At 38.2% G+C, this 19,610-nt stretch overlaps 4 protein-coding genes and 3 non-coding genes across 8 annotated transcripts; 6 read left to right on the forward strand and 1 right to left on the reverse strand.

The window, feature by feature from the left end:
• Positions 1-361: 361 nt before the first annotated feature.
• On the forward strand, positions 362-1,249 carry LOC135638894 (cold shock protein 2-like). Its single transcript, XM_065152440.1, has 2 exons — positions 362-438; positions 553-1,249. Exons 1-2 carry the CDS (start codon positions 362-364, stop codon positions 1,247-1,249), a joined length of 774 nt encoding a protein of 257 aa, XP_065008512.1.
• A 611-nt stretch (positions 1,250-1,860) lies between these two features.
• On the forward strand, positions 1,861-5,054 carry LOC135585107 (uncharacterized). Of its 2 annotated transcripts, none has more exons than XM_065137301.1 (4): positions 1,861-1,962; positions 2,173-2,306; positions 4,161-4,281; positions 4,566-5,054. In XM_065137301.1, exons 2-4 carry the CDS (start codon positions 2,193-2,195, stop codon positions 4,712-4,714), a joined length of 384 nt encoding a protein of 127 aa, XP_064993373.1. In that variant the 5' UTR covers positions 1,861-1,962; positions 2,173-2,192; the 3' UTR covers positions 4,715-5,054. The 2 variants fall into 2 exon arrangements, with proteins under 2 accessions (XP_064993373.1, XP_064993367.1); XM_065137295.1 differs by having other exon boundaries at positions 1,867-2,028.
• LOC135639273 (small nucleolar RNA snoR134) lies at positions 2,215-2,358 on the forward strand. The gene has a single exon (XR_010496896.1). It is a non-coding gene; the product is annotated as a small nucleolar RNA snoR134 (small nucleolar RNA).
• LOC135639465 (small nucleolar RNA Z278) lies at positions 2,517-2,632 on the forward strand. Its single transcript, XR_010496956.1, has one exon. It is a non-coding gene; the product is annotated as a small nucleolar RNA Z278 (small nucleolar RNA).
• On the forward strand, positions 3,931-4,033 carry LOC135639509 (small nucleolar RNA snoR97). The gene has a single exon (XR_010496974.1). It is a non-coding gene; the product is annotated as a small nucleolar RNA snoR97 (small nucleolar RNA).
• A 474-nt stretch (positions 5,055-5,528) lies between the features above and the next one.
• LOC135629633 (external alternative NAD(P)H-ubiquinone oxidoreductase B2, mitochondrial-like) lies at positions 5,529-10,198 on the forward strand. Its single transcript, XM_065137311.1, has 10 exons — positions 5,529-5,764; positions 5,934-6,198; positions 6,767-6,973; positions 7,042-7,292; positions 7,628-7,844; positions 7,953-8,057; positions 9,006-9,278; positions 9,376-9,497; positions 9,664-9,783; positions 9,941-10,198. Exons 1-10 carry the CDS (start codon positions 5,544-5,546, stop codon positions 10,026-10,028), a joined length of 1,869 nt encoding a protein of 622 aa, XP_064993383.1. The 5' UTR covers positions 5,529-5,543; the 3' UTR covers positions 10,029-10,198.
• Positions 10,199-17,289: 7,091 nt separating this feature from the next.
• Positions 17,290-19,395, reverse strand: LOC135629640 (uncharacterized). The gene has a single exon (XM_065137324.1). It carries the CDS (start codon positions 19,164-19,166, stop codon positions 17,535-17,537), a length of 1,632 nt encoding a protein of 543 aa, XP_064993396.1. The 5' UTR covers positions 19,167-19,395; the 3' UTR covers positions 17,290-17,534.
• Between the last annotated feature and the right edge of the window lie 215 nt (positions 19,396-19,610).

The raw sequence follows: 19,610 nt of genomic DNA on the forward strand, positions 1-19,610 counted from the left end.
TCATAAGATATCATTCAAAAAATTAGAAACGCTTACCAGAGGATAAAGAATCCAACTTTGACGAACAACCCTATACGTGTTCATGTTCTCCTGTTGCTAGACACAAAAGAGATGATATCCGATATATTTAAGAACAATGGTGGATCGAAAGTGACTGGTTTTAGCGCCCTTTGTCAGGCAAGTTTGCTATCTCATCGAAGAAAAATCTCGTTTTGCATGTTATTATGTTTTGTAGGCGGCTTACCCACAGTCAACAGAGATGCGATGAGACACCTGCCGAGGAGAGAAGGCAGCAGCACAGTGGAGGGCACCGCACAAACAGGCCCGGAAAGTTCGGCGGCGGCGATGAGTAGGTCAAAGGATGGAGAAGAGCCGACGAGGGATCGACCGGGTTCACGTCAGCTGTCAAAAGACTGGTTGTTTTGTAGGGGCATTACGGTAAATTAAAACGTCTGCAACGAGAAGGAAATCCAAAAACCCAAAACCTGGAGGATCAAGACGTCGGAGACTTGCGACGTGGTCTGGGTGCGCTCCGGGCTGGGGCTGAGGCAGACGTAGCCCGCGCTCTTCCACGGGAAGTGCCAGAGGGGGCGTCGCGGTGAGGAAGAAGGGGGCGCTCGGGGCAGAGGTGGCCGCGTTCTTCCACAGGTGGGGTGCTCGGGGCGGGGCAGAGGGCGCTTCGACGGTCAGGAAGAACGGGGCGATCGAGGCAGACGTGGCCCGCGCTCTTTCACGGGCGGGGCCAGAGGGGGCGTCGCCGGTGAGGAAGAAGGGGCGCTCGGGGCAGAGGTGGGCCGCGTTCTTCCACAGGTGGGGTGCTCGGGGCAGGGGCAGAGGGCGCTTCGCCGGTCAGGAAGAACGGGGCGATCGAGGCAGACGTGGCCCACGCTCTTCCACGGGAAGTGCCAGAGGGGGGGTCGCGGTGAGGAAGAAGGGGGCGCTCGGGGCAGAGGTGGCCGCGTTCTTCCACAGGTGGGGTGCTCGGGGCGGGGGCAGAGGGCGCTTCGCCGGTCAGGAGGAACGGGGCGATCGAGGCAGACGTGGCCCGCGCTCTTCCACGGGCGGGGCCAGAGGGGGCGTCGCCGGTGAGGAAGAAGGGGGCGCTCGGGGCAGAGGTGGTCTCGCTCGTGGACGACGGATATTTAACGCCGACGTAACAGGCAAGAAATCCTGCATGATTTTGTTTGACACGTGTCCGATCAAGTCAGTGACATATCCATGTCACCAAACTTGGAGCATAATATGGTAGGCATTACTAATTCAAAATTCTAATATAAAAAAATCCACGATTTTTATATTTATATAAATAAATTGATTCAAATAAGCGACATCCTTTATTGATGGAAGGGGATCTGTTAGGGTTCTTGGGTTCATACATGGGATAGGGCAACCCTAAGTACTAATTTGGAATCCTTAATTTGATTTTGCTGATTTTTTTCCATATAATATTTCCAAATATGGGAGCATCGAAGTCAAATTATTATGCAGCATAAACCAAAAACAATGTATCATTAGAAATTTCAGATGATATCTATGTAATACTAATAACTCTAAACAATTAATGGATTTTATTTCACTTGATCGAGTCAAACCAGGTTGCTCCACTTGCCTGATCTCCCAGTCCGACCCCAATCTAGCAAATAGAACTCTGTGTTCCTAACATTACGTGAACTCGAGTTAAACTGATCGATTGCAGACCTAAGTCGACGCGGTCCGGTTCGGATTGGTTCGTTCATACAGTTATCGTTCGCCTGACCTGATCGATTCGATTGGACCGGAAAATGTCGCCCCGGTCTGACCGGTTCCACTTAGAACAGCCGATTTATTGATGCCAGCCGCCGTTCGTGGTCATACGCTAGCGTTAGGGTTTCCTTCCATCTTTATAAATTGGGACTTCGGACCTTTTCCTACGTCTCGCATTGGGTTCTTGTGTGGGTTTTGTAGGGCTACAGAGAGAGGAAGGTGAGGGATCTTTGTGTGTTGATTCGCGATGCACGATGCAGCGTTCGCAGTTGCAGTATCAATTCGGTTGTTTTTTCTTTTCCTTTGGTTTTTGTTCATGTATCCTCCGCAAAGCCTTGTTAAGGTCTATTTGAGTACAAATGTTGGTTGCATGTAGCAATAGGAAAAGGTTGTAGGTTCGCTGTGAAGCGGACGTTTGGATTTTGACAGGTTCTGCTTCGCCATGGGGTATGTTGATGTTGAGATACTGTGATGCACGGTGCACCCCGGGTTTCTCTGAAGAGACCTGTGACGATCGAAGCCCCAATGCTTGTGCGGGATTAAGCTTCCGTTCCGTGTTGCAGGTCTGTTGATGAAATCCCACCACTGGTCTGTGTCAAAGTGACGGCCAAATTTCAGAACATTTTCTTTGAAATCATTTCGATCCAGTTGATTTTTGTATCTTGTAGGTTGATCCGCTTTAGAGAATGTGTTCGGAAAGCTGTTACGACGTTTTTGTTAAGCCTCCTTTTACTTTGATTTGTTCGTCTTTTGGCTTTTGTTGTTGTTGGGTCACCTGTGATGACATATCCACGACTTGGAGTTGTAGATAGGTCCAGGTCCCTGTTTTGCAGGGAGAACCTACTTGGAGCTGCTGCATTCAGTTGACATTTCTGGATTTGTCTGAGGCATTGTACCAAAATCCAGCCTTTATGACTTTGTAATTAGCAGTAGGATTCTTTAAGTTGTTCGTTGTCAAAGTACCAATTAAAATTTGGAGCTTTTCCATTGAGCGAAACAATTTTAGTCACTTATCTGTTGTTCACTGTTTTTATTGTGATTTAGTGGTGAATGTATACTAAGTATGATGAATAAGTTGCTTAGCCAATTCGAGCGAATGACTTAGTTGAGTTTGTTGTACGTTTGAAGAAAACCTTTCCAGCTATTTCCTTTTTGTTTTTAGATTTCGTATTTTTCCTGGCTTTTATATGGTTGGATTACTTTTTTTTGTGCAAAGGAAATATATCGGATGAGGTTTTGAACCCTTAATTTGAGGTTTAAAACCCTCAACCTTTGGTAATGCACCATCACTAAACCAATATTTAAGTTGTATGGTTGGATATAATTAATTATACATGACTTTATATAATGCATGATGTTTCATCTACTTGTTGGTCTATTTATTGTAACTTTATTATCTGAATTTTGTGATTTTTTTCTTAGTGTCTTAATTGGGTCTTTCATTGTTAATCATGTAACTTGGAACAAGTTAGTACTAAAAAAAGAATGTGAACAAGTTTGGATGATTCCTGAAACTTGTTAGTTGAGCATTCTTTAGCAACTCTCGTGTAAGTTTACCTTGAGAAATGTTTTAGATTGCCGAAGATGATTTATCTGCATACAGGGAGAATCTGCTTGGGAAAGCAGCAACCTATATGCCATTTACTACTTAAAGTCATTCTTTTACTACTTAAAGTCATTCTAGCCTCGTTGGTGCCTGTTATGCGGTATTTACTGTCATTTAGTTGCATGATTTTATGGTTTTCTCAAAACATTATATATCCATTTGCACTCATCTTCTGGAAGTTTTCTTTGATGCGTATATATAGTTGGGTAAAAGCAATTATTATCTATCTTTTCCTACATACAATAATTTATCTTTCTCTAGGAAAGATGTTGCAGATCAGTTTTGTAGATAGGGCTTGTGTGTTACTAACTTTGTGACCTGTCACATCGTAGTACCGGGACCAATGACTCTCATGATATATCTTTCAGTATCTTTCTTTATAAGGTCTTTAGCATGACATCTTCTGAAGTCCATTGCTTACAGTATCATTTGTAATTTTTTATATAATATTTTGTGATATATGTTAAATATTTTCCTTTTTGTTCCTTCAAACAATTATCCTTTGAGAACTAGTTTGTTTTGCCTATCTAGTATTGCAGTGATTGTTGACAATACCTGAGTTTAACTATCCTCCAGCTGCTCGATAATGATAGGCCTGGAGGCTGAAGAACTCAGAAATATTGTGTTGCCATCAGCTTCATCTTCTGTCCTATGAGTTTGGAGTTAAATAACAACACAAAATTTTATATTTGTAGATTTACATTCTTGGAGTTTGTCATACGTATTCTTTTACTTAACAATTACCTATATGAGTTGCCAGTGCTGACCTCTCTTTGATGTTGTTTTATGTGAGCCCTAAATTGGCATTCAGGGTACGGCTGTTAATTACCTTCCGGTATTCTGCAACATGGAGATCGATCTGTCAATATCCTTCGATGAATTAGGCAACAACTATTCTGTGCTCGTCCTGTGCCAGTGTTATGTTGGTAAAGGTAAAATTCAAATTTTGAGTACCATATCTTAAATTTCCAGTCCATTGTTTTGCTGGGGTTTCCCATATAGTTATTTAGCAAGTTGTCCATTGTTCTTTTTCATCAAATATTTATGTTCTATGAAAACATGACTTTTGGTTTGCTTGATACTTTTTCATTTGTTGTTATTTTCCCCATTGGAGTAGTGACATTTTTACACTAATAATTGTCATCTGAATTAATTTACTTTTTTACAACTTCAATTACAATCTCAGAAGCTGATTAAATGCATTTTTTTCTCTCAGGGACATGTACAAGTTTTGGTGGTTCAGATTCCCTCGTGAACTTTATCCTGTTGGATCAGATTTCTACCTCTATACTTGTTACTAAATCGAAGCGGATAGGTGATAGCGACATCCCAACAGCATGCCATCGTCTTCTTCCTCACGATTAATTTAACGTTGCTTTCTTTAAGAGTTTCGAGTGCACAGATGCTTCTTCTATTAGGTGAATAATCTAATATTGCTAATTTAATAAAGTGCATTAAATATTGGTAGTATCATATTGACTACAAGTTGTATGATGAGATCTCTGTCATCAGCCGAGGGGCTGTTTTGGGCAATACCCTTTTGAGAAGCTTCATAGTTCTGTATTAGACCTGCAAGTACTTGGGAATCGTCTAAATAGGAATGTTGTGAGGGACCTGATCAAAATTCCCAGGTCTATGGGCGATCTCTCTGTAAAAACCGTAATGGATATCCTATTTATCTCTTATTTTATTGGACGTTCTTTGATGTCTCCCTCTCCTTCGGTGTCGGTTCCCTTTCTACCTGGACGAAGAGAGCAGAGCAGAGATGAGGAGGTGGGTAGCGAGTGACTTGCTAGAATAATAATGAAAACGAAAATGTAGCGAGCGACTAAAGTCAAGGAAAGGACAATAATGAGAACCATAAAGAGGAACAACATGATGGAAGATTAATTAACTTAATAGTTATAGTTAAATCATCTTATCACATAATAAACTTCAAATCTTGTGAAAGATAATGATATACTAATTCGACTACACACGTCACGAGCTACCTGCCATCACAATCAACCTATACTCTTCATCTCAAAGAAGTTGCACGCAAGAACAAAGAGCATTGGAATGAAGCATACATTGCGATGCCACTGTTTTCGTATCCCGATTTGTGCCACGAGTGGTAGCACTCATGGAATATATGCAAGAAAGCACCTGTAATTAATTGTTATTGCATCAAAAGGCGACATGTACCGACAACGGCATGTGGCTCGTGCCAGAAAACGGGAAGGTTAAAGACGGGAGAGCACGACCGAAGACCGCCTTCTCTGCTCTCAACGTTTCCCCTCCTCTTGGGATCTCCTTCCCTAACTCTTTCTCGCCTCGCTGGAGGATGCGATTCGCCGCCTTCTTCCTCGACGGCGCCGCCCGCGCCTACCGCCACCGCCCCACCTTCTCCAAGCTCGTCCTCGTCTTCGCCGCCAGGTCCCTTCTTCCTCCCCGATCCCGGAAGCGGGGGTCTTTCAGATCTTGGCTTCCGATCTGCTTCTTTCTTGGTCTGATGGAAGCTCCCCACATAGTTCGATCGAGTACATAGAGATACTGCAGCTTGATTTAGCCCTCCTTTTGTGCGCTTAAGCTCGGTAATTTGCAGTGGTGGGGGTCTCGTAGCGTATGCTGACGCAAGAGCAGAAGCTGCTGCCGAGTCGCCGGGCGTTGCTCCCAAGAAGAAGGTGGTGGTGCTTGGAACTGGCTGGGCTGGCACTACTTTCGTGAAGAATATTGATAGCTCCTTGTACGATGTGCAAGTGATATCGCCTCGGAACTACTTTGCATTCACGCCTTTGCTGCCGAGCGTGACATGCGGGACGGTGGAACCCCGCAGCATCGTCGAACCGATACGCAAGATCATAACAAAGGTAGACAACCTTTCGGTGGAACCAATTGTTCGTCTTCTTTATTCTGAAGCTGTGGTGACACACTGCCTTGATGGATGATCTCCGAAGCATTCGTTTCAAGAAGTTTCTCCTTTTCTTAGGTATCCGGTGATATATGCGTGGCTCTTCTAGTACTTGTTTTCCCTGTTGTCTATAAGGGCTCGTCTTCCAAAAAAAAGGAATTATTAAGTGGATGTTGATACTCAAATCTTATAATTTGTAGGGGAGGAATGTGGATATTAAAATTTCATTTACCATAGAAAGATCTAGGGAAAAATTGCTTGATCCTTTTTGGAAAGGATAAAGCAGAACAGGTTTTGATGCACTACAATTTTCCATGCTTGAACTTCATAATCTCATAAAATTCTGGTAAATATGGTATGAATTATGATACAATTGAGTCAAATATGGGAGTGGAATTATAGTTTTTTTTTTCTTTATTGCACTGAACATTAATTTGCTTGCTTTCATTTCATATTACTGGATATGTTCTATATGTAATAATCAACATAATTACTCTCAGATTTGTTTTTGGATGATGATTTTGCAGAAAGGTGGAGAAATTAAATTCTGGGAAGCTGAGTGCTTCAAGATCGATCCAGAGAACAAGAAGGTATACTGCAGGAGCGATATCGGAACAAATTTGGAGGGAAATGGTGAATTTCTTGTTGATTACGACTACTTGGTGATAGCGGTTGGAGCAAGGGCAAATACATTCAACACCCCTGGTGTGGTGGAACATTGTCATTTCTTGAAGGTAGGTTTTTGCAATCATTGAGGTTCCATACAAAGATGTGAGTCATGTTGGAGTTCTACATTTTGCAGGAAGTTGAGGATGCTCAAAAGATTCGTAGAAGTGTGATGGACTGTTTTGAAAGGGCCACTCTTCCAGACCTCGATGAAGAAGAGAGGAAGAGAACTCTTCATTTTGTTGTTGTTGGTGGTGGTCCAACTGGTGTTGAATTTGCAGCAGAGTTGCATGACTTTGTCTCTGAAGATTTGGCTAAGTTATACCCGACCATTCAGGACCTAGTGAAGATAACAGTCATTGAACATGGAGAGCACATCTTGACCATGTAAGGAGAGCTTAACGGTCATTAGATAGTGATATTTCATCTCAGTAAATTATACATTAATCTAAGTTCAGAAGCACTAAGGTCCCGCAGAGTTGTAAATCATTAATCTTACATCTGTTTGTAAATAAATCCTTGACTTCTTTGGTGCCAGGAAATTTTAGTAACTAGACACCTCTTGATATCGAATACATTATGTCTTTTAACTGTAGTTCTAGACTTCTAGTTGGGCTAATTTCATATATTTCCAAGTTAAGCATAAGGCATGTTACGTACTTTCCAATTTCCTACTTGTACTGCCTCTGTGATTATGATTTGCATTGTCACATCATGCACAGGTTTGACAAAAGGATCAGTAAATTTGCTGAAGAGAAGTTTCAAAGAGATGGAATTGAACTAAAAACAGGATTTAAGGTTGTGAAGGTGTCTGATAAAACAATTACTATGGAGAACGCATTGCATGGAGAGAGTTCTGTACCATATGGAATGGCTGTTTGGTCAACTGGTATTGGAACTCGTCCTGTTATATTGGATTTCATGAAACAAATTGGTCAGGTTAGTTGCTTCTTGTGATCAAAATTGTTTTAGAATGTCTCATTCAGAGATATAGAATACTGTTGTCCAGTCTTGATATTTCTTTAAATTCTTTGTTGATGTCCACAGGGTAATAGGCGTGCATTAGCTACTGATGAATGGCTGAGAGTCCGTGAGTGTGAAAATGTTTGTGCTATCGGTGACTGTGCTACAATGAGCCAAAGAAAAGTCATGGTATGTGCTCTTTTGTTATTGGTCTTACTAGTTTCTCCTTAGAGAAGCAGCACTTTTGGATGTATTTTTGAATTACATGGTACGCATGAACACCCACAGGTGCTCATACACTTGTGTACATGCATTATGGATTAGCAGCTTCTGCTTCCCTTATATGTGCTCTTTTTACTCTTCATTTTAAAATGTATACCATCATACCTGGTGAAAGTCATATTATTTTCTGTTTTCCAGGAGCTAACTTTATCAGACACACTCTTCTTTTCTCATTTAATGTTTGCCAACTCCCTTCAGGTTTTCATGCCGCACTTCTTTCACCTGGTAGATTCAAGTCTTGATATGTCTGAATAATTGTGATTTTGATAAATCATTTTTATCCAATTGAACACATACTTATGAAATGTCCACATTATAACAAGCTTAATTCTATTTGTTTGGTCGTACTGACAGTAATATTGAATGGTTCATCTACTGCAAATTGAATTCTAAGAATAAAAGGTAAGAGTCTCTTGACTGTTATACACCTTATTAAAGGGACATGTTACATGCAGCTGAACAACATGTGTGATCCATAACTCTATATACATGTTGCCATAAAAAAGCAGCTATCTTTTACTTTCGGTGACCATTTTGACCATCAGTTATAATAGTCTACAACTGATGATTATCTTAAAAGAAAAGTTTAACTGATGATTTTAGATTTTGATTCATAGAGATTCCCCTTTGTGGCTTACAGAAGTTTTTCCTGCAGTTCTTATTTGGTAGCTTATTTGAACTTCAAAACAACCTTTGCAATTAAGTGGTCATAGGTGTTCATCAAGAAGAACTGTAAGGACCTGCAGGTCATGTATAATATGTTGAATAGAGAATAACTAATCAGTGGTTATGTCATGTAAGGACCTGTAGGTCATGTGTAGTCTGCTAACATACTTCATCTTAATATTCTTACAGGAAGATATCATGGAAATCTTTAGATTTGCGGACAAAGATAATTCAGGAACTTTAACTGTGAAAGAGATCCAAGATGTTCTAGAAGATATTTGCATAAGGTATCCTCAAGTTGAACTCTATCTGAAAAACAAGCAAATGAGCGACATAGTTGATTTGATAAAGGCTTCAAAAGGTGATGTTAAGAAGGAAGCTTTAGAACTTAACATAGAAGAGTTCAAAAATGCTCTTGCTAATGTGGATTCGCTGGTCAAAAATCTTCCTGCAACAGCTCAGGTAGTTCTTTATACAAAAACTTAATTACATGGTGCCGACTATCTATCATCAGATTGGCGTATACAGTTCTGCTTGTTATGGTACATTGCCAAACCAGGTTGCTGCACAACAAGGGAACTATCTTGCTAGATGTTTTAACAGAATGAAGGATTCTGAAGAGAAACCAGAAGGTCCACAGCGGATAACAAAAATGGGCCGTCATCGCTTTCTTCCCTTTAGGTAACTGCAGAATATAGGGTGCAACGAGTTTAGCAGCTGGTAGTTAACACAGGAAATTATTTATAAAATAGGACTAGGGAATACAGAAACCTGTTAGTTTTAATGTACATGTGGAATTCTCATCTGCTCTGCAGCTCTTTTGATCAAACTTACCCTTTTCTTGAAGATATAAGCATTTTGGGCAATTTGCTCCTTTGGGCGGAGAACAAACAGCCGCACAACTCCCTGGAGATTGGATCTCTATTGGACATAGTACCCAATGGCTCTGGTACTCAATATATGCAAGGTAACATTTTTTTTTCTTTTACCTCTCCTCGAAATCTGTCCATGATCTACTAATTTTCCTCTTGTAGTCGAGTCTTAATCTTACATTAGTACAAGATCAAATGCCACATAAATCTTGTCACAACCTTGTTCGCTTATTTATTTGAATCCATGTACAGCAAGCAAGTCAGCTGGCGCACAAGGGCACTGGTAATATCCGACTGGACGAGGCGATTCATATTTGGGAGGGACTCGAGCCGCATATAGAGCTCAGCAACAAAACTTGCACACTGCTTGTTGTAAACAAAGTTTGTGTTGGATTTTTGGTAACTCATGCTTCATCATTCCATGAGCTATTTTACCTTATTGTTACTTACACATTGATCACCTCCTTTTCACTGAATCATAATCAATAAAGCTCTTTTAAGATTTGAGTACATTTAGTGTTGTGTGTTGGAGAGATGCTGCTGAGGATAATTTTGCTGTATTCTTGCCAAACATCATTGCTGCTTTCAAAGAACACTATTACTATACAACAGGAGTCTCTTTGCAATTAGATAAATGGCCTAACACTTCTCTTTCACAAGCCACAACAAGATGAGACTAAGAAAGGTTCCATTACTCAGACTTTGGTCATGATAGTTCTGAATAAGATCATCTGCCACCTCCACTATGTATACAGAGACAAGTACATGAAACCCTGACCGACTCCAAGGAAATGAAATGGCTTTTGTCAGCCTCAGCATCTGGTGCACCCCCGAGGAGAACTATGGCCAGGCTTCCTATGCTTAAGTAGATGAAGTAGCCATTGTGGCATGTCGCAAAGGAACCAAAGTGAGTTCCCACCATATATTGCCACCCTGCTCTATATGACCCATCAAACTCCTGGAAGATTAAAGAGGTTACATTATCTTGATTGGAAGAAAAAAAATGTCCTTATTAATTTTATAAGACGGTTGTCTAGTAATATTTTATGGATTTAAATGTTAAATAATTTTAAATATATATATATATATATATATATATTTATTTATATTGCTAAGATTACTATGTTCAAATGGATGTATTGAGTTGCAATTAGGGATAGTTTTGATAGAACATAAAATAAGAAAGAATAATTTAGGATGATAGAAACATGTGTTCGATAATTGACTTTATTTAATTAGTTAAGATATATTGTAGATATGATTAGATTTTTATTACAGTTATCGATCACCATAAAGAAGTCGAATTATGGTAGAATTCGTTAAGAGATGACTTTGATAGGAGAGACTTTCTTAATAATTCATTTTAGACCTTCTGTTGTCGCCTATAAAACGACAATACCTCCTAGGGTCAAATCAACAAAACCAGAAAGATTATATATCTTCTCTGATATCTTATTTGTTCCTAATCCATTGCTCATAATGGTCCTACAAAAGATAGAAAGAGAAGAGAAAGCAAGTCTCGTTCTCTTTATAGATCAACATTGTTATAGCTTTCGGATCTGATGACGGTGCACCTACAGATCAAATAAAGGCTTTTTAGATAGTATCGAAAGGTACATATCTAAACATGATATATCGTCATTTGATTTTAATTTTTGATATTAAAATTTTTCGCATAACAGTAGCATATTATATTTTTATGCTTATAATTGGTATCAAAGCGATGTTTTGAAATCAAATATTTTATATCATAAAAGTATTTCAGATCTATTTTGTATTTAGATCTATTTATTATCATCTTTTGCTTGTCAAAAGATGTTATCCGATTTTGATTTATGATACTTGAACGATTTGTTTGTGTTATCAATCTACTTTCTATCTAGTATATACTATCGCATACTTATGGGTGATATGAGATTCCTCGTGTTTGATCAATGGATTGTTATTGATAGTTTCCTATCAATAATAGTATTATTGAGGGTAATGGCTTCCGGTAGTCACTAATCCAATCGTGAGCAGCGACTACATATATAGCAAAAGGATCGTAGATAGCAACAATCAATGGCGATCAACCTATCTTGGTCATAAGCGACTATAGTAGTGTCATCACATGCGACGACTATTGTAGCACTATTGTGTGTGGCAGCTACAGTGGCACAATTGCCTATGGCGATTGCCACTTGCATGCAACAACTACAATAGGGCCACTGTCACGTTTGTTGGTCATGGTTGGCATCGATTGGACACTAAAGGCAATGGTACCCTACATGCATAGCAGACTTGTAAGCATCGTTAGGTGTCGCAGTGACAATGTGGTCATTAGTCGATACACAATCATGGGTGGGTGCGATAACATGACGCGGAGATAATGGCATTGCCAGTCAACCGCATGCGAACAATCGTGCCATCACAAGTGACGTGTAGACGATAGATGGCCCATGCACTGTCGACAAGACCCGCACACATGAGAGTGATGGCTACAACAACGAATTAGGGTTTTTCTTTAAAGGACATTTTTATCTCTAAGACATTAGATAATTCCAATATGTATACTTTAATTCATTTTTTCATTTATACCCTTCTACAATCAGATATTTGCATTTACATCCTAAACAAAATTACAATTTTTACTCTCTAATAATTAAAATTTTCTAATTTATATCCTCAATTATAAAATTAACTAATGTAATTTATTTTAATCAAATATATTAATCAAACTTGATCATGAATGTATTTTGATTACTTAACTAGATTTAGATTTAATCAATCAAGTTTGATCAAATTTAAGGAAAATCAAATTTTGATTTTAATCAATTTTAATTTTGACAAGTTTAATTAGGCGAATGGTTGATCCAAATCTATAAGCCCAATTTGGATAGTCTAATTTTAAGCTTACTCAATTAAATAGGGTTGACTGATCTAAGAGTTTCATAAGAATTATTTAAAAAGTATAAATTATATATTTTTTTATTTTTGTATTATATATTTTTAAAATTTTGCATGTGATAAATAAAATTTAAATTATTATTCTTTGATATTTGTTTAGTTATTCACATGCTTATGTTTGAAATTATAGAATAATATTTATTTTTCATATGAAGGCAAGATTTATCATCATGATTATAGTTATCATATAAGTTTTTCTTTCTATTGATTAATATTCAATAATTATTATGGTGGTTATTATTGAATTGTTTCGATATATATTAAATTAAAAATTTTGGTGAATATTATTTACAATTGATATCCCTAAGTTTTATCTAACTTATAGCTACTAAAATGGCTTAGGATGGTAGGTTTATGAGATGTGAATTTCAATAAATATTTTATTATTAATAAGATATTTTAAATTATATTTTTATTATTATATTGGTCTTATAGCTATCAAAATAACCTAGACTAATAACTTATAAAATTATACTAAGGAATTAGTCTTGAATGATATCAAGAAAAATAATATTTACAATGACTCACATAATTAAGAGATTTAGATAAACCCAAAAAGAATTTATTTCAAATAATTTTTATAGTTTAGGGTTGTATATCTAAGGATAGCAATACTATTTCATAAGAATATTAGTGTCATCGCTAATAATCTTGTAGAATAATCATAACCAGTAGTTTTGAGAAGATTTTAAAAAGAAAAAAATCTATTGTTTCTAATTTTTATATGATATATTTACAACAATTATATTATGATATAGAAATAAAAAGGATCTCTCATTATTTTATAAGTTATAAAAAGTAGTAATTTTAAAAAGTGGTACAATACAATAAAAGAAAAGTTGAAATCAATAAACTAAAACAGTATCTTAGAACTCATCAAATTATCCAATTAATATAAAAGGGTCTATTATATAAACATGACTTAAAAAATAATATGAAATAATATAATAGTGACTTATGGTCAAAGATTTTATTTATAAAGAATTCATCGACTATAATGAGATATTTTTTTAAAATTTTTAAATGAACTCGTTAAGAATCTATCATAATATTAGTATCTCATTATGATTTTGAGTTACATTATATGGATGTGAAAATAATTTTTTGAATGAAAATCTAATTTATATAGTTTAATCTAAATAATTCATAATAAAAATAAAAGAAATAAAAAAATTTATATATAAATTTAGAAAATCTATTTATGAACTTAAACAAGCTTCTAGTATGTAAAGTTTTATAATAACATTACTTCATTTATATTAAAAATAAATACTATTGATCGGTATTTATATATGAAGATAAGTAATAGTAAGGTTATTATATTGGTCTATGCATAGATAATATTTTATTTATTAGTAGTAATATTAGTTTATTATATGAGACCAAGAAATTTCTCAAAGATGATTGATATGAGTGAAGTATCTTATGGTATTGATATTGAGATTTTAGGGATAGATCTTAAAGATTGTTAAGACTGTCTCAAAAAAAAAAATTTGATCGAGTCTTAAATAAATTTAGTATATAACTTTATTCAGTAAATGAGAAAAGTAAAAAAAATTAAATCAAAATAAGTATTTTTAAAATAACTTGAAAAAAAACTAGATAAAGAAAATATTCATTATATATGCATAATTAGAAGTTTATTATATGCTCAAGCCTATACTAGAGCACATATCAATTTTATAATTGAAATATCAAGTATATATTAGACATATCTAAGAATGAAATATTAAAATATTATAAATAAAATAATAAAATATCTAGAAGGGAGGAAGGATTATATACTTACATATATGAAAATAAATCAGTGTAAAATGATGTTATTTTCATATATTGATTCTGTAAATTACCTCGATTTGTCTTGATAAGATAAATTACAATGGTAATTTTGAACTATATTAGGAAGGGTTATGTTATAATACGGAAATATGATATTAATGATATATAACTATTATAACTTATATTGTTAGTCAAACTAAATGTGATATTATGTTTATTAGATTTATTAATTTATTTTATAAAATTTGTATGTATGTTTAAAAGATTTTTAAATTTTAGAATCAAATTAAATAAAATTATCTTAAAATAAAATTTTAGTTTATTTTTTTTATATATCTTACTAACTAATGGGTAAGTGGGAGAATATTAGAATATATGACCTATCTAATTAAATAAAATATATTATAGATATAATTGAATTTTGATTTTGATTATGAAAGAAATTTTAATTATAGTCAAATTCAGATTGATAGGAATGACTCTTCTAATTAAAACTTCTGCTCTCACCTATAAATGGACAAGACCTCCTACAAACAAACCAAATAACAAGATCTTATCTCATCTTTCATTTGTTTCTAATTCATCATCGATAGCGATCATATAAAGAATATAAAGTGAGAAAAAGACGAATCTAGTTCTTTTTGTAAATTGACATTGCTATAGCCTTACGATCTACAATGATGATATACTTATAAATAAAATAAAAGCTTTCTAAATAACATTCAAAGATACATATCATAAATTAAATTTATTATTATTTAAGTTTAATTTTTTTTATATTAAAGTTTTTCATATGACAATAACATAATTATCATTTTTGTGGTTAAAACATGTGCTACGAAGATATAGAGAGAGATATTGTCATTAAAAAAGTGAGATAATTACTATTAATGTTATAAGAAAAAAATAAAAATATATTAAAAATAATAAAAACTATTTTAAATTTAACTAAGAATATAATTATATATATCTTAATAACGACAAAAAAATTATAACTAAGCTGAAATAATTGAGATTTTATTGTTACAATCTGGAATCTGCATCCAACGTAAAATTACATGTACCTTCTTGATAAAGCGAGCTATCTCGGTAGCCTCAGTGATATCGAAGAGGTCGACGAGCGCCTTCCCAGCCAAGCGGAGTGCATCCTGCTGCAGCCTCTGCAGCATGTCTGTCACACCGATCACCGCCCTGCTCTCTCCATCATGGATGGCTAACACTCTCTGCCAAGCAAAACAAATATGTTGTGCGAGTCTCATAACCATCGAAGGACAAGACATTTGGTGCTTGAAGAAGAGGCCGGTGTCCGATGATAGCTATCTTTTCTGAAGATGCTGACAGGAACAGAAGGAAGATGTGGCTGCAGCCAAGAGGATCCGATAGGAATTTGTTTTGTACGGCTGTCATATGCTGTTATGGTGGATGAGGTGGTGGTGATGCTTTTCTTGGTGGATAGGAGGATCTCTACAATGTCTCAGGACCATCTAATTTAGATCAAGAAGGTGGCTCTTGGACCTATTAGTTCTCTAGATGGATGATCTTCTCATCAGTCAAAAACTCATCACTATTTGCTATGTATTCAAAGACATCTAACAAGTAGCTTATTTTGGAGTGGAAGAGAAATGCAGTTCATTTGCAAGCCAAATGTTTGTTCTCCCTCCAACTTTACTTACTGACATCATATTGTCAAAGTATTTCTTAGCTAACACATCAACTGTAACCTAGCAACTACCAATTTGAAATGCATGGTTAGAGCTAATTTTTAGATGTGACTACAACAGTTTCTACAACATGATAATCCAATTTTAGCAAGTAGTCACAGAGCATTTACTTCACAAGCAAAACAACTGAAACCATCAACTGGAAACCAAAGGAAAAGGAGAAGTAGATTGTCCTCTGTTTCAATAAACCAACAGATTATTCTAAATGCAAGAAAGCAACAATCTAATTCTATGCTCCATTGCAACATACAAGTCATAATCACTGAAACAAGCAAAACAACTGAAACCATCAAGTGGAAACAAAAGGAAAAGGAGAAGTTACTTGTCCTCTGTTTTCAGTAACTAACAGATTATTTGCTTGCTTCATGCAAGAAAGCAACATTCTAATTCTTTTGCACCATTGCAACATACAAGTCTCAATTCATATCTAGCAACTCTATTAAGAAAGAAAGTTCATAATACACAAATTGCAAGTTCCTGAAACTACACTTTGATGTACATGAAGTGATAGAGACACTACAATTCATATGACTTGTGTCTTACAATCAAGAGAACATCATTATATGTAAAACAAGTGTCAAGTGAAATCTTACAGCAAGTACAGACAAATGAAATAGGAGGTGGTATTGCAAGCAAACAACTGAAAAACAATAGGAGGAGAAATTATTTGTCCTCTGTTTCAAATACTAACAGATTAAACTAAATGAAATTTTTGCTTGCTTGCTTACGGCGGGAAAGCAACCATCTAATTATTTGCTCCGTTGCAGCAACATACAAGTCACAGTTCATTTCTAGTTTCTGTCCAACTCTATCAAGAAAGAAAGGTCAGAATACACAAAATGCAAGTCCTGAAACTATACTTTGTGTTGTTATCCATGAAGTGGTAGACACTACGGTTCATATGACCTCTTACGATTAAGAGAAATCATTGGAAGTAAAGGAAGCATCAACTGAAATATTAAAACAAGAACAGACAAATGACAATAGGGTGTATTGTGTCAAGCAACAACTGAATTCAGCAACTGGAAAAACAATAGGAGAAATTGTCTGTCCTCTGTTTCATGTTTCGAGATACTGATGGATTAAACTAAATGAAATTTATTTGCTCCATTGCAGCATGCAAGTCACAATTCATATCTAGTTTCTATGCAAATGTGGAACGAAAGAAAGTTCAGAATTCACAAAATGCAAGTTCCCGAAACTATACTTTGATATACATGAAGTGGCAGACACTACAATTCATATATGACTTGTGTCTTAGGGCGTGAACAGACAAATGACAGCTTGAAAATGATCTTTTACAAGCTGAAACCGTCAGCAGAGAGGAAGACTAAGACTTATTCCGAAAGGACTTACCGATTATATCTTTTACAAGCCGAAAGATGATGATCGTACCTGCACTACATATGCTCGTGAAAGTTCAGTGCCTCGCAAGGCGAACTCAGTTCCTCGCCCTCTGCCACAGCAAAATATGACTTCCTCCCAACCAGTTCAACGGCTCTCTTAACGCATCCAGAATCACGAGGGCTCTCGGTGTTGCATCTCAAAGTTTTTATCTTTGGTAGTGTCTCAGCGATCTTCATGACGGATGGAGGGGATTCTTGAACCAATGATGGGCAGCTCACCTCTGCATCCAAATTATCCGGGATCTTTGAATCCATCATCACTTGATCCTCTGATAGATCTGATCCTTGGCTTCTCTTACAGTCCAGTGCAGGCCCAGACGATCTTCTCCGCGGACCTCTAGTCTTCTCCTTGCCTAATTCAGGCAATGACCACTTGCGGCGCTTGCATCCGGGCTCATCACCGACGGTCCGAGTGCTCGCCAAACTATAACGGCTGGGGACAACTCTCACTTTAGCAGTCTTTGATGGCCTTTTACAAGAACTTGTGCTGCTGTTCTCCTGGAAGAGCGCTTTGGGTCTCACACCGCCCAAAGTCTGGTCCTCCTTTGCTGGCTTCTTAGCTGCCGTGGTTGATGGCTGTCGAGATTTAGGGCTCATGCTCGAACCGTGTCTCGGTAGCTTATCCGTCTTCGTGGTTTTCTCCCCGTCTTGGTGGGGATTGTTCGGCCTACAAGAGCGGGCGTTGCTGGCTATCTCGGCAGGCCCAAGACTGACACTCCTCTGCCGGAGCCTGACGGTGGCTGGAGTCCCTGCCGCCTTCTTCGCATCGGATGCCGTCTTTTTGGCTGCTGTGGCCGGTGGCCGAGGTTTAGGGCTCAAGCTCTTCCCCCTTTCTTTTGTCGCCCCTTTCACTTCTTTGCTGTCTTGGAGCTTCTGAGAGCTCGGTTTCTTGCAACTCTGAACCGATCTAAGAGGGGTTCCACTAGCCTTATGCGGTTGATCCAGTGTGAAACTCTCGTGGATCTCCAATGGTCCGAGACTGAGGCCTCGACGATCGACCTTCGCACTTGGCGCCGGAGACTCTAGGGTCTTCTTCTTCAAGGCCGAGGGCCAGAGATTCTTCGCCGCGGTCCGTTTCGGGTCGAGAGACTTCGCGGGGGTGGCCAGGATCTCCAACGGTCCCAGGCTCAACCCTCTGCGACGAAGCCCGGCGCTCGCCACCGGAGACGGCTCCATTCTCTTCGACGCGGGCATGGGCGGAGTTCCCTGTTTCAGGTCCATGAACTTAGCGGGCACGATCCTCCCGCGCATCCGCCCGACGGCCTCGGCCGCCGTCGAGCTATTCTCCGCCTTCTTGACACGAAGCGCCTCCAGCCTCGACTGCAGCCCCGCGATCTCCCCCTCGATCTTCTCGATCTCTTCGTCGATGCTCTTGTCGTCCTCCCTGAATGCCACTCTCGCCGCCGGCTTCTTGTGCGCCGCGAGAGGCTTGGCGGAGTCCGGGCTCCGGTTCTCCTTGGAGGGATCGAGGTCGAGCGATGATCCGCAGGGATTGGTGGAGACCGATCGGACAGGAGGAGGATGGGACGACGTCGCCTTCGACGCGGAGCCATCGTCGAAGGCGGCGTTGTTCCAGATCTGGAGGTTCGGGGAGGCCATGGAGTCTGAAAGCGTGGGGAGACCCATCTTACTGAGGAAGAGGAAGAGGAGATCGCTTCTTCCCTGTTCACGATCAAGCGAAGCCAAAGGGGGGAAGAGGAGAAGGAGAAGAAAGATGGCGAGTTGGTTGGAGATGGGAATTGGAATTGGGGGTTTAAGAGAGGGAGGTTTTCGACCGTTGGGGAGAGGGCAAGAGAGACGTTGGGAGGGTTGGTGGAATGGTGACCATCGGATGACGAACGGCCCCACTGACGACGCTCCGATGTGATTTAACGATATAATAATGCGCATAATATTAATAATATGGGAAGCCGTCGTACGTAAACCGAAATCAAAGTGTTACGACCGGTTCGATTTGGTCCGGTTTAATGAAATGGCTTGTGTTGGAGGTCTGTAGCACGTGCCCGTGAGTCCTCATGCACGTGCGTACAGATTTGCTAGCTCTGATCAAAGGCTCCCAGCGGGGCCCAA

The sequence above is a fragment of the Musa acuminata genome, chromosome BXJ1-3, assembly GCF_036884655.1.
Source record: "Musa acuminata AAA Group cultivar baxijiao chromosome BXJ1-3, Cavendish_Baxijiao_AAA, whole genome shotgun sequence".
Taxonomy (NCBI): domain Eukaryota; kingdom Viridiplantae; phylum Streptophyta; class Magnoliopsida; order Zingiberales; family Musaceae; genus Musa; species Musa acuminata.